Source organism: Papaver somniferum, chromosome 2 (genome assembly GCF_003573695.1).
Source record: "Papaver somniferum cultivar HN1 chromosome 2, ASM357369v1, whole genome shotgun sequence".
NCBI classification, from domain to species: domain Eukaryota; kingdom Viridiplantae; phylum Streptophyta; class Magnoliopsida; order Ranunculales; family Papaveraceae; genus Papaver; species Papaver somniferum.
In genome coordinates this window covers 150,132,518-150,147,201 of record NC_039359.1, presented here as the reverse complement: position 1 = coordinate 150,147,201, position 14,684 = coordinate 150,132,518, and the positions used below count along the sequence as shown (strand labels likewise).

The following is a 14,684-nucleotide window of genomic DNA, read 5'->3' as shown; positions in this document are numbered from 1 at the left end:
TTGAGGAATTTGAGCTTATAAGAGATTTTATTGTAGAGGATTCAGCATCACCATCTTTCTTCTCAAATGGAACTGATTTGTTATCCCTTTTTGTATGAGGCGCAGATGTATCTGAAGTTAAAACAGGTTTCCCATCCCCTACCTGAAGCAATGAGATAGCAAAGATCATAAATAATGCTTCACCTACTCTAAGATTTATTATAAATGCAACGACGACAGGTGAAACTAACCTTGATAGCATCACCTTTTGCTTCCAGTTTTAGCATATCTTTGCCATCAAACTTACCTTCTTGGAATATACTCAATCCATGGGATAGACTGCAACAGAACATAGCAAAAGAATTCAGATGGAATGAAATGGACAATGCAACTGACTAGAGTTTAATGTAATAAAAACATTGAGTAATATGCAGTTATCGACGCATATATATATCCTAGCAGATACAAGATGCTCATTATTCGAATCTACACAAAATATCCAACTGAAGTTTATAAGAGCAAAATTAGTACCTTAAAATATCAAATTTATTCAAACATATTAATGAGGCTTTTTGAGAATCAAAAAAAGAAGTAACAAAGGATACAGATTGAACCTTAGAGATTGAGAGGAGAAATAGTTGGATTAATGACTTTTCAAAACCGTGATTTAGAGTTTGAGGTTTCCTCATAAAGAGATGAACATAATCTGTCTTCATTATCCACTGCAAACTTTGATAAAACTGAAAAATGAAAGCAAATGTTAGTCAATTACTAATATGGAGAGTATGAAGAATTGCGGGATGTGCACTGAAACCCCCAACACATAAACCAAAATCCCAGCTACCAAACTAACAGAAACCCTAAAAAATCCTTATAAAATTACCTCTAGAAGTAGGAGACATTGTTAGCTACTGTATCTTTTTATAATCTGAGATTAAAACCAAAAACATTAATTATAAATTTCAATACAAATGAACAAAAGAAGAATATCTTGATTTGAACAAATCCCATCCTGGTTTCTTATGTTCAAAAAACTCTGAGACCTAAATCTAAGAAGCAAAAGTATAAATTAAATAAAATCCATATATAAAGTGTCTCCATTATACCAAATGTGTGTTTACGAAAAAAAAATAAAAAATCTAAGAACCCTAGATTAAGTAAACACGGTAATTTTCTTCACCAAAAAAAAATGTTTTTTCTTAACTCGATCGAGATTTTGATTTAGATTGATTTGTTAATCGAGTTATTGAGACTGAGAGTCGAGATTTTAATTGAAGATTCAGTTCTTAATCGAGTTATTCAGACTGCAAGAGAATGAGAACTTTAGAGTTCTTCAGACTGGGAAACAGGAGCGGCGCTAGAGAAAGAAGAAGGGTGAAGTGAAGAGTGTAGATGAAGTGAGGCAAGTGTGTTGGGTTAGGGTTAATTGGGCGGTGTAGATTTTATTTTAAAAACCCCGTCTACGGCTGACATTTACACACGTAAATACATGTGTAAAATTTAGGAGTTCTTGGCACACAGTCGGGTCGCACATGAGATACCTGGTGTTACCTGGCACACAAGCAGGCGTCACATGTGGTATGGTAAGTAGTTGCGAATTGCAACAGCTGTGGAGCAGTTACTCGCAACCGCAGAAAACAGTTGTGAATATTAGAGCCGTTGTTAATTCTGTTGCAAGTTCGCAACTTCGTAAGAGATCTTGCTAATTTTTGTTGCTAATCCGGAAAAATGGTGTAGTGGAAGCAAGCTTGGAAGGCCTATTCGAGTTGATGAAACCACATTGAAGAAGGAGGTAGGTTTTTATGCTAGTATATTGGTTGAGATTGATCTGGCTAAGGTAATTCTAAACAAAATCTGGGTTGAAACTAGATATGGGAAATTCGAGCAAGCAGTTCAGTTTAATAGAATTCCTAAATTCTGTAATCACTGAAATACAATTGGGCACTTTGTAGCTAAATGTCGTATTAAGAAAAAGGACAGGGTAAAAAGGAGAATACTCAGCCTAAATCTCAGCAACAATGGAGATACACTCCTAAGAAAACTCAGAATCAAAATTCAGTGGTCTTTGATATATGCTATAATACTCAACAAATTGTTGAATCATTTCCAAAGGTGGATGAAGATGTAAACAGCTCCTCACAACTTAATGTCTCTAAAGAGAGGAATAGCGGATTCACTGGGATTTCGGAATCTCCTCAGGAATTCCCAACTTTATCAGTGGATAAATTACTTGATGTGAGTACTAGTATTCCACCTATAACCTCTATTGTTGAAGTGACTCCAGCATCATCAGTTGGAGTGGATGAAGTTGTTACAGCACAAGTTTTAACAAATATTCAGAATGTAGTTGGAGGAAATGAAGATTGGAAAAAAGTCTCAGGTAAAGCTCCCAAAGCAAGAAAGTTAAATACTCAAGGGTATGGTGGTAAGAATTTAGTTTCTCCTAGTAAATTTAATAGTTTAATTAAAGTGGTGGAAAGCATGAGTCATTTTCTAGAATAGTTGCAAAACCTACTAAAGGAAAATTGGTAAAGGGGATACCTAATGTAACTACAAGGAAACAAGCAAATAATTCAGTGAGGATAAATTCAGTGGTAGGGAGCTCCAGTAATTCCCAAATATTTCAATCTCAATGAGAGTCATGTATTGGAATATCAGAGGACTGAGGAGAACTCAAGCCAAAGATAAACTAAGAAGTTTAGTGAGTAATTTTAGTCCTTCACTACTTTGGGTTGCTGAACCAAAAGTAAGAGTTACTAATAGTATTTTGAGACAAATAAAGCTACCAGGTATGAATAAAATGGTAATACACAATTCTAGCAATACACAAAAGGGTAATATTTTGCTTTTTTGGCACTCTTCACTATCTATTCTATCAGTTATTTTCAACACAAGGCAAGCAATAACAGTTCAAATTGGAGATGTATTAGTTACAGGTATTCATGCTGCATGTCTTACTATAGACAGGAGAGCATTATGGGAGGAATTAATGGAAGTTAGTGAATTGAATTTTCCATGGTTGGTAATAGGAGACCTTAATGTGGTACTGAGTTATGAAGAGAAAAAAGGTGGTTGAGCTCCTTTAAGGATTTCAATGCAGGAATTTAGAAATTGTCTGGAGTCTTGCAACTTAGTACAAGCACCCAAGTCTGGTATCCAATTTTCTTGGTGCAATAATAGAATGGGAAAGAAAAGAATCTTATGTGATTTGGATAAAGCTTTTTTCAACATGCAATGGCTAGAGAAGTTTGAAGGATGGAGCTACAAAGTGAATGTTAGAGGAACATCTGATCATGGAGAACTTTTAGGTGGAGTTGTTAATCTTGCAAAACCGAAAAAAAAATCCTTTTAAATACCAACCTATGTGGACAACTCATCTAGAGTTTTTAAAAGTTATTCAAGAATCCTGGGAAGAGGAATGTAATTGAAATCCAGGTTTCAGTTTTATTACAAGCTTAAAAGGTTAAAAAATATTTTGAAGAAGTGGAATTGGGAAGTGTTTGGGGACCTCAGAATCAAAGTAAAAACTACAGAAGAGAAGGTTCTAGCTGCTTTTTTGGAGTCTGATGTTGATCCTGAAAACATTGAGTTACTAAATAAACTAGTGACTGCAAGAGGGGAACATGAACTAGCCTCTCAACAATACAATGAACTAATGAGGGTGAATTCAAGAGTTCAAAGGGTTAAGGAAGGTGGGGCTAATACTGCTTTTTCATTCAACTATGAGAATAAGGAAAACTTTCAACAATATCTCAGAATTATAAGACACATAAGGAAATTTAGTAACAAATCAAGATCAAATTTCTAATATCGTAGTGTCTCATTACAAGAAGAAATTTGAAAGAAAGAATGTAGAATTTGATGAAGATTTGTTTGAAGCAATTCCTAAGATTTTAACAGGGGAGGATAATATTTTTCTTGATGTTGTTCCTTCTCATGTTAAAATAAAAAATTCAGGATTTGGAATTAATGCAAATAGTGCTCCTGGACCAGATGGATTCCCTGAAAGCTTCTGTAAATTTGCATGGGAGGTGATCGGTAAGGATTTGATAGAAGCTATACAATAATACTGGAGCAACAAATTTATACCTAGAGGATTCAATTCTAATTTTTTGTTTCTACTTCCAAAAGTACAAGGGTCCAAGAAAGTTGAACACTTTTGACCAATTGGTCTAGCAAATTTTAATTTTAAGAGCATTACTAGAATCATTACAGATAGAATTGGTACATTGACTGGGAAGATGATTTCCGAGCAACAAGGTGCATTTATAAAAGGCATAAATATACATGACAAGATTGTATTAGCATCTGAATTAGTAAATGAGCTTGAAATTAAAAGGAGGGGTGGAAATGTTGGTCTCAAAATTGATATAACACAAGCATATGACTCCTTGAGATGGGATTTTTTGTTTGAAGTGATGAGAAAATTTGGCATCTCAGAAATTGGTATAAGGTGGTTAATGAAGATATTTGAATTAGCTAGGATATTAGTTCTTGTCAATGGTGGTCCTTGTGGGTTTTTTTTGAAGTGGAGAGAGGATTGAGACAGGGTGATCCTCTGTCATTGTTTTTGTGCTAGCTGGGGAAGTATTGAGCAGAAACATTACCAAAATGGTGCAGAAAGGTAAAATTTAAACAATGGTTTGCATAGGTGGTTGTCAGCCAACTCATCTGATGTTTTCTGATGGCATCTTCATATTCTGCAATGGTAATAAAAAGACTCTGGAGAATTTGATAGTTTTATTAATACATTACCAAACACAAGAAAGCATGAGATTGTAGATTGTAGATTGTGGGGGGGGGGGGGGGGGGGGGTTCAGAAACAAGAAAGCATGAGATTGTAGATTTTTTACAAATGGATCTTTCTTCATTTCCAGATAAGTATTAGGGTGTAATACTTAACCCTGGCACAGTAAAAACACGGCAAGTCTGGGGGATGGTTGAGATGATGCAAAAAATGCTAGTTGGTTGGATGGGAAAGTTATTAGCTTTCTCAGCAAGATTAACCCTAGTGAAACATGTTTTATGCAGTATGCCAATTTACACTATGGTTGTGTATAAATGGCCAATAATAATTATTCAAACTTGTGAAAGAATTATCAGGAATTTTTTGTGGTCAGGTGATCCAAATGTGAAGAAATTGATTACTATAAAATGGGATGAAATAAATGAACCAGTGGAAGAGGGAGGTTTGGGTCTTAGAAGATTGGAAAAACATGAACAAGGCTTTGCTGATGAAACTTCTACGGAAGATAGAAAATGAAGACGAAGAATGGACTTTATTTATGAGGGCTAAATACAAAGATAAAAATGGTGAGTGGATCAAATATTATAAACAATCTTCTATATCGCCAGGATTGAAATGGGTTTTAACTGAAATGAATGAAGGCAGTAGATGGATTGTGGGTGATGGTAAAAGGATATCATTGTGGAAAGACAAATGGATAAAGGATTATGCTTTAATAGATAGGCATGCTGAGGATGATTATGTAAAACAACATGTTGATCTTAAAGTAACAGATCTTATTCAAGATGGTGAATGGAAAATTCCTGCTCCTATGCTAAATTACTTTAATGTAAGTGAATTGCTAATGTTGTTGAATGGAAAAGATGTGTGGACACAGGATATGACTGGTAAATTTTCAGTGGCTGGTGCATCTCAAATGATAAGGAAGAAATATGCTATTGTGCAATGGGAAAAGAAAATATGGAGTCCTTGTGTTCATCCATATACATCAAGCAATTTATGGAAAATCTTAAGAGGTGCATGTGAAACAGAGGAAGCAGTTAGGAAAAAAGGTTTTTCAACAGTATCAAAGTGTTACTTATGTGTAAATAATCAAGATATAATGGATCATATTCTTTGGCATTGTACTTTTAGTGCACAAATATGGCATTGGCTAAGTGGAGTTTTTCACTGCATAACTCCAAAATGCTTTGAGGATGTAATGGTGGTGGCCAGAGGAAAAAGCTCAGCAATAAAAGAAGTATGGTGCAATAGTTCTTTCAAAACTATGGTGGAACTCTGGTTTACAAGAAACTCTGTAATTCATGAAGATCTGATTCCAGATGTGGAAAAGTTCAAGCACAGAATAATGAAAATCACAGGTGAATGTAGTGCAAGAATGAAGGGAGAAATATGGGGGACAATGTATGATTTACAGGTTCTCTTATTTTTTGGCATATCAGGAATTAAAACAAAAACTACAAGAGTGATACAATGTTTCTTTCAACTGCCAGTGGTAAATCAAGTATTAATATGTTGTGATGGAGCATCCAAGTGTAATCCAGGAGTTGCAGGTATGGGATTTGTTGTAAGACACAGTTCAGGGGTATGTGTTGGAGTTGTTTCAGGAGGATTGGGGATAGCAGCAAATTACTTAGCATAAGTAATGCCCCTTATTGTTGCAGGAGAATGGGCTGTGAACAAGCTTGTTCAGGAGGTATGTTTTCAACTAGATTCAAATGCAGTTAAAGTTGCTTTCTTAAAAGACAAGATTCCATGGATCGTAAGAAGCAGATGGGAAAGAATAAAGAAAATGATACCATTCATTAGTCTGAAATATTCATACAGAGAAACAAACTTCTCTGCAGACAAAATGGCAAAGAAGGGTGCTTTATTAAAACAGAGGTGTGATACAATATTATGATGAAAAGCCACAGTTCCTTGGAAAATTGGAGAATGAGGAAGATATTTACTTTAGATTTTCTTAGGTACATTGGTGAATGGAACTCTCTGTGTCCAATGTTTAGTTTCCTTTACAATAATTAGCCTTGAAAATAACTTGGCTAAATTTTTTGTAATTTTTTGATAATATTTTGAGTAATAAAATTAATGATTTAGAAAGAAAAAAATGTTAGTGTAATGATTAATTACTGATTAGTGATTAGTTTGTTATTATTAGGATAATTTTGTAGAATTATTGAGAGAGAAGAAGAAGAAGAAGAAGAAGAAGAAGAAGAAGAAGAAGAAACAGAGTGAAGAACCCAAAAAATCTTATTTTGAGTTTGGTAAATACGATATGAGTGATTCTTGTGATGATAACTCCTCCTCAGAATCAGAACCTCCTTCATCTCCTAGTGTATTTGTCAATACTTCAAATGATCCGGATATGAGTTATTTGTTAGATGATGAAACCTTTTTACCCCAAACTCAATCTAACGACCCAAATGATGGATTTTATCAGCCACAACCAGAAGATGAATCTATGGGTACTCAGGTATGCCTCAAATTTAGTATATATAGCTTGAATTGTGCAAAAAATTGGCGAAACTGAAAAAAATTTGGGTCAAATTTCGGCTAGGTCATAGTAGTTCAGTTACCTATTCTGCAGAAAAAGTAACCGAACTTTTCTGAATGTGCAGTTCGGTTACTTATTTTAGCAGACGCAGGTAACCGAACTCAATTTTAATGGAGGTTTTTAAGAGTTCGGTTATCTTTCTCCAGAAAATGAAGTCGAATTATTTTATAGAGTATACAGTTAATAGTTCGGTTTAATCGATTTTATTATGTTTGTTGTCGAACATTTAGTTCGGTTAGATCGCAAATTATTTTAATAGAATAGATAATCGAACTTTGGAGTTCGGTTTAGTATATTGTTGATAGACACATTTTTGTGTCTAAATTGTACTCAATGTCTCTATTGTTAGTGCTCGATTTTTGTACTAATTTTGATGCTTTGTGTGTTTTTAGGTGTTTTTGGAGAAATACACTTGTGTGGAAAAAGTTGCTCAAAAAGTGCTATTTAGACTCCCGGAGAAAAGTACTAAAAGCACCCTCAATTTGGATAAGGGGCACCTCAGTTGGGCACCTGCTATTCGCACCCCCAGTTTGGTTAGGGGGAACCATCTTCAACATATCAAAAATTCGTTTTGGCGGGAAAATTTTATTCTCAACTGTGTAACTTTCGATCGATTCTTGAAGGAGTTCTGGGTAGACTAAAGGGCTGAAACTTAATGGGTAGTTGTGATATGTCCTCACAAAGCTAGTATGGGTGTTTGTTTCGATCAAATTTGTCTGGATAATTTGGTTTAATCCAAACAGGGAGTTAGAGGAAAAACATGAGCTTACACGAGTTGTGGTAAATCTAAACGTGTACTACACGTGTTTGGAAGCCTTAATCAACACTTTGGAACGTGAAGAAGATTTATAAGGAATTTAATCCAGCTGCAGATGCGTAAAAATCAAAATCATTGATAAAAAAGAAAGAAAATATCCCGAGTAAAAGAAGATTATTTGGGATTAATGGAGGAGATTCAACGCGTGTTTTTCTTTAAATAGATTCCCTGGGAGTCCTAGAGGGGTGTCGAGAGTCTGGGGGGCTGAGGAGGCCAGAGAAGAAGAAATTCGAGTTTTCCCAAACTCGGTTTCTGCTGTTGCTGCTGTGCACCAAGAACACGAAGAACATAAGACCCACCAGAGCAGTCTTATTTTGCTACAGTTTCAGCGACTGTCGCCGACAGTCTTATTTGTTACAGTGACAGTCTTATTTGTTACTGTCGCAGGACAGTCTTATTTGCCGAGGGTCGTAGTTCTCTGGTTTGTAACAAATATAATTGTTACAAACCCGGTTTTGAATTATTTCTCCCTTTTCATCATTTGTAAACACCCTTTGAGCAATAATAATGATTTTTGAGCGTGTTTCCAACATGATGAGCGGCTAATTCTCCCACAACCAAGGCAATGAGGAAGCTATTTACGCATGAATAATTGGTAACTATTTTATTTTCTCTAATATTTAATTATAATTCACTCAATCACTGCTTTTGCAGAGTTTTAAATTGTTTGCGTAATTTTCCTAATCAGTTGTGATTCAATTAGATAGGTTATGCTTTGTTTAGATAATCTATGCTTAATGGATACAATTGATGTTTGAGAATTTGCTTGATTATTAGTGAGTTAAGATATAAAGGACTTAAAAGATAATTAGAGTTTTGGATTATTTACCATCACTAATTCATGTGTAATAGTGGAATCAACGTCTTGGTTGTTTTCTCATACCTCTCGCCCGCTTTGTTAATATTTTTCTATATAATTTTATTAAATCTTTAAATTTAATCTTCACAAGTCCGAGAGTTTGAACCTCATTACTACAACATCATTCAAAAAAATTATCATTTTGGCGCCGCCGACGCGGATTTGTGCTTAGGTAGAATTTTTAGGGGTTTTTTTTATTTCATTTGTTCTTTTTACATTTCTTTGGGTGTGTCTTTGTATTACAGGTTTGCAGTTGGATACTAAAGACTTGGAATCAAAGCTTAAAGCCAAAAGAGAAGGAAAAAGACAAAGCAAAAAAAAAAAGCGAAAGAAAAATTAAAAAAAAAAAGAGAGAATTTATTTTATTTTTTTTAGAGACCTTCCATTTTTTGTAATTATTTTTTTTATTTCTTTTCTTTTGCACTTTATTTGGACTTGGACAATTATTTTTTTTAAACCCTAAGGAAGGGTACATTAAATATAAAACTGTTTGCAGGGAAGGACGACGATTACAATATCGTCTCGGCCCCTCGGGTTCGCACATGACATAGGAGTCGTGGCCCGAGTCGACTTCAGCGGTTCTCCGTCTGGTACGGGAGGTAAGCTTTCGAAACACCCGCGAATCCCCTGTCAGCGGGTTTATTGTATGCCTTAAGGTGAATATATTGAGGATTTGAATACGGTTGTTTTAATTTCCTAGTAAAGGGCAAGGCCTGGCCAAATTAAGATAAGGACTCGGATTTCATCACCGTTTCCTTCTTGCCCGCCTTAGGAAAACGAAACCAAACGCGAACCTAAGCTTAAAATTTTGACTAGAACGAGACCTATAGGGTAACGAGCTTAATAGGAAAGTCGTTCGAAAAATATTGGTTACTCTTTTGAGCATACTTTGAAGTTCATGATGGTTTCTGCGAGTTGAATGCGTGACTGCGCCGCCTTATAATACCGGTGAGACCTTGGGTATCAAAGCTCCTCGCAGCTTCCCTCGTCTCAATTCAACTTACTTAAACTCGGATTGATTCCAAGAGGTTTGCTCAGATTGTAACGAATTCCTTTTCGAAAGATTAGAAGCTGGTCTAGAAACAATCTAAGTGGAGCCATCATGCTTGTTGTTTGCTAGATTTTATAGGTTTGATTTGGTCGAGTCAGCCTTGTTTGTGATTGTGTAGAATTCCCTTGCGGTTAGGATGTCGAACTGGTATTATAATAGCCAATACAATGAGTATCCGACTGAGCAGCTTGGACATTATCCTTTTTATGACCATAGTGTGAATAGTGATTGGGAACGCGAAACTTTTGAAGGTTATGGTCCATACCATTGTGAGCCCAATTACTATCCATATACCCACAGGTCATACGAGCAAAACAATCCTTCTATTTCTCTAGAAGAGTCTCTCAAGAGTTTCAATGAGTCAACACGGAAGTTATTTATGAAAGAGACTTATAATATTCTTCTCCCAGAAGAGTCCGTAGAGCGGTCAACTAAGATATCTCTAGAAGAGACCCTCAAGCAATTTACTGAGAGTACAAATAGGATTGTGGAAAAACTTGCTCAGGATAGTCTTAATTTCCAGTGTAGTTTTCCCAATACCACCCTCGAAAATAAGGATAGTTTTTATTCACATAATCAAGATGACGAGGTTAGAATTGGTAACACTACTTGTTTTGATGAGGTTCGACCTTTTTCATGTTATTATAATGAGGACTGTGATGAGGATAGTATTGATGAAGAATCTGAAATATATAGGCATAGTGATGAGGAATCTGTTACTCCCAATGAGCTCTTTAATGATAATATTATTTCTAGTTCAAATCCAAATAATTTTAATAATTATTCACCTATTCAAAAGGACGAGGATTTGACTAGAGATACCCCCGTTTTAGACGATGTAGTATTTCCTGTTTACAAAGCCGATAATGATTTAGAGGAAAGAGTTTACCCTGAGAATACTGTTTTAGAATCTAGCGATTTAGAAACACTAGTCTTAGAAGATGATAAACTCGTAGAATGAGTGAGGATGAACCAACTTAGAAGAAGCAATTGACCATTTCAGGAATCTGATGACCTAGAAATTAGGGAAGTTGTGACTAGTCTTTCTAGAGACACAGAAAACTCTAAGTTTGGGGGTGATTATCATTCTCCGTGCTTTAACTCTTAGAAAGTCCCTCGTAGGACTTGACATTTGTGCCTCAACCATCTTACAAGATTATCTTCATACACGTTTTCCCGAACCTAATGATGTCCAGAAAGAAGCTCAGTTGTTAGAAACCCATCCTCTGGTTGATGTGGTTAACCCAGGCTATGATACCAAGATTGACTTTGTTTTCCCACCAAAAATTTTCTTCCAATTGTGGGAACTTTTGATTTTCAATGTGTCGTATTTAGTTTGAGACTAAACCTAAATGCTTTAGGAATTAGAATCAACACATTTTCTTAAGAATGACTATACCCTATGGTCAATTTTGTAAGTCAAATCTAATTGACTTAGAGGATCCCAATTTTAGGTTTTATTATGTGCTTCTAAATTTTTATTTGAGTTTTTACAGACTCTAGGACCTAATAATTCGGATCTCACTTTTGAGGAGTTGCAGCCTAAAGAAATATATTTAGACCCTTTTATAGAACCTGAACCTGAACCACAATTAGATGTAGTTGTCTTAATCAGGAAACTAGGTAAGGGCATGCTAGTCTTGTTCATTTTCTTGGTTTACTGCAGTTTCCTTTGGTCAGCTCTATTTGGTTTTGAAGACCCACAGTTATTCCGGCTACTGTTATACGGTTCGAGTTGACTAATCCTTTCCTAAGTCTGGCTGAAGACTTTAAACTTAGCACTTCTTGGGAGGTAACCCATGCTCATGCAACATGGTAATATCTTTCCTTAATTTTTCAAGTGGTAACAGTTTCTCCTTGTTCATGCTTTTAATTTTATCTTTAGAACATCGAGGACAATGTTAGATTTAAGTTTGGGGGGGGGAAGAACTTTTTAGTTGCACTTTTGAAACTTCTAGCGTCACATGGTATCCGGTTAGCTAAGTTTACATATTGTTTCTCACCGAAAAGATAGAAATTGGAATGCTAGGGATAACAACCTTTTGAGACATTAGAGAAAAAGACATTGAGATCCTTGAAATTCAGGAGAGAACTTGTTCCTTTTAGAGGGTAACCGTGATGGACCTAACCATACATGATGGAAAGGCAAGTAGGTCAGGAAATGCCAGAAAGACAAAGCAACCTCACAATGTAGTCTTAGTTACTGGATTGCGACTCTCTCTCAGTAGAAACTTATCATCATCAACAAGCGGAGCGACATCAAAATCTATGAAGAAAGTTGAAGACGTTTTAGGTTTAGAAGCAACAATAGAAAAGAATAATTCAAAAAAAAGTTGAAGTTATAAGAGCAAATGATATAAGTTGTTAGAATCCATGATACCAAGACATCACAAGTTGCGAAGATCCAAGTTTTGAAAGTCCTTCTCTCATGGCCATGTAAATTGTTGTCTTGTAATTTTTGTTTCCAAAAAAAAAAAAAAAAAAAAAAAAAAAAATGAAAAAAAATGAAAAATGAAAAAAATCATCGTTACGTTTTGTTCAATAAGGCCAAAAGGAAGTAGAAATTTATAAGTCAAGCAAGAAATCGAAGAGAAGAGTTAATTGTCAAGGTTCTATGAGGTTCGATAGTTTATCATCAACAGTTGAAGACCGAAGAAGACGTTGTTTCTACTGAGCACTATGAGAGAGTCGAAGGAAGATACATTTGGTTGCTTTGTTAGTCCGCTTTCAATCTTGCACAAGATCTTTCTAGCACTGGTTTAACTCATCACACGTAATTAGTCCAGCTGTGTAGCAGATGTCCCTCTCATATTTATCTCTCTCCTAATCTTATCCAGCTGTAAAGCATGACGCATCTTACAATGTTTATCTAGCTGTGTAGCGGATATCTCTTTATCTAGCAGTGTTGCGGATGTGTCTCCCCTTTTCTTCATTCAGCTTTAGAGCTGACACCTTTAATTTCTCTGGCATTCTAGTTACTTGGAGATAGGTTGAGAATATGTATGTCCTCATAGATCTTTGGATACTTGTGACCAATTAGAAGTCATGGTTTTGTGGGTACACCTCTGGTAAACCCTCCCGAGAATAACTCGGATTTATTTTTTGTTAGTTTTGCTCGAGGACTAGCAAATAATAAGTTTGGGGGTATTTGATAGACACATTTTTTGTGTCTAAATTGTACTCAATGTCTCTATTGTTAGTGCTCGATTTTTGTACTAACTTTGATGCTTTGTGTGTTTGTAAGTGTTTTTGGAGAAATACACTTGTGTGGAAAAAGTTGCTCAAAAAGTGTTATTTGGACTCCCGGAGAAAAGTACTAAAGGCACCCTCAATTTGGATAAGGGGCACCTCAATTGGGCACCTGCTATTCGCACCCCCAGTTTGGTTAGGGGGAACCATCTTCAACATTTCAAAAATTCGTTTTGGCGGGAAAATTTTATTCTCAACTGTGTAACTTTCGATCGATTCTTGAAGGAGTTCTGGGTAGACTAAAGGGCTGAAACTTAATGGGTAGTTGTGATATGTCCTAACAAAGCTAGTATAGGTGTTTGTTTCGATCAAATTTGTCTGGATAATTTGGTTTAGTCCAAACAGGGAGTTGGAGGAAAAACATGAGCTTACACGAGTTGTGGTAAATCTAAACGTGTACTACACGTGTTTGGAAGCCTTAATCAACACTTTGGAACGTGAAGAAGATTTATAAGGAATTTAATCCAGCTGCAGATGCGTAAAAATCAAAATCATTGATAAAAAAGAAAGAAAATATCTCGAGTAAAAGAAGATTATTTGGGATTAATGGAGGATATTCAACGCGTGTTTTTGCTATAAATAGATTCCGTGGGAGTCCTAGAGGGGGTGTCGAGAGTCTGGGGGCTGAGGAGAGCCAGAGAAGAAGAAATTCGAAGTATTCCCAAACTCGGTTTCTGTTGTTGTTGTTTCTGCACCAAGAACACGAAGAACATAAGACCCAGGCAGAGCAGTCTTATTTTGCTACAAATTCAGCGACTGTCGGTCAACAGTCTTATTTGTTACTGTCGCCGGACAGTCTTATTTGCCGAGGGTCATAGTTCTCTGGTTTGTAACAAATATAATTGTTGCAAACCCGGTTTTGAATTATTTCTCCCTTTTCATCATTTGTAAACACCCTTTGAGCAATAATAATGATTTTTGAGCGTGTTTCCAACATGATGAGCGGCTAATTCTCCCACAACCAAGGCAATGAGGAAGTTATTTACGTATGAATAATTGGTAACTGTTTTATTTTCTCTAATATTTAATTATAATTCACTCAATCACTGCTTTTGCAGAGTTTTAAATTGTTTGCGTAATTTTCCTAATCAGTTGTGGTTCAATTAGATAGGTTATGCTTTGTTTAGATAATCTATGCTTAAGGGATACAATTGATGTTTGAGAATTTGCTTGATTATTAGTGAGTTAAGATATAAAGGACTTAAAAGATAATTAGAGTTTTGGATTATTTACCATCACTAATTCATGTGTAATAGTGGAATCAGCGTCTTGGTTGTTTTCTCATACCTCTCGCCCACTTTGTTAATATTTTTGTATATAATTTTATTAAATCTTTAAATTTAATCTTCACAAGTCCGAGAGTTTGAACCTCATTACTACAACATCATTCAAAAATTGATATCAATTGTTCTAATTTTAGTGCCGAAC

General features: G+C 35.5%; 1 protein-coding gene across 1 annotated transcript; it reads left to right on the top strand.

The window, feature by feature from the left end:
• Positions 1 to 2,620: 2,620 nt before the first annotated feature.
• Positions 2,621 to 4,523, top strand: LOC113352217. Its single transcript, XM_026596062.1, has 5 exons — positions 2,621 to 2,768; positions 2,859 to 3,022; positions 3,461 to 3,671; positions 3,796 to 4,017; positions 4,195 to 4,523. The coding sequence occupies exons 1-5, from the start codon at positions 2,621 to 2,623 to the stop codon at positions 4,521 to 4,523; spliced, it is 1,074 nt and encodes a 357-aa protein (XP_026451847.1).
• The last annotated feature ends 10,161 nt before the right edge of the window (positions 4,524 to 14,684 follow it).

Bases quoted from the DNA above. Each gene is read 5' to 3' on its own strand.
- LOC113352217 (XM_026596062.1), top strand. From the start codon at position 2,621: ATGTATTGGAATATCAGAGGACTGAGGAGAACTCAAGCCAAAGATAAA. The intron at 2,769-2,858 runs GTATGAATAAAA...CTATTCTATCAG, and splicing joins GAGACAAATAAAGCTACCAG to TTATTTTCAACACAAGGCAA. The intron at 4,018-4,194 runs GTAAGGATTTGA...GAATCATTACAG, and splicing joins ATTTGCATGGGAGGTGATCG to ATAGAATTGGTACATTGACT.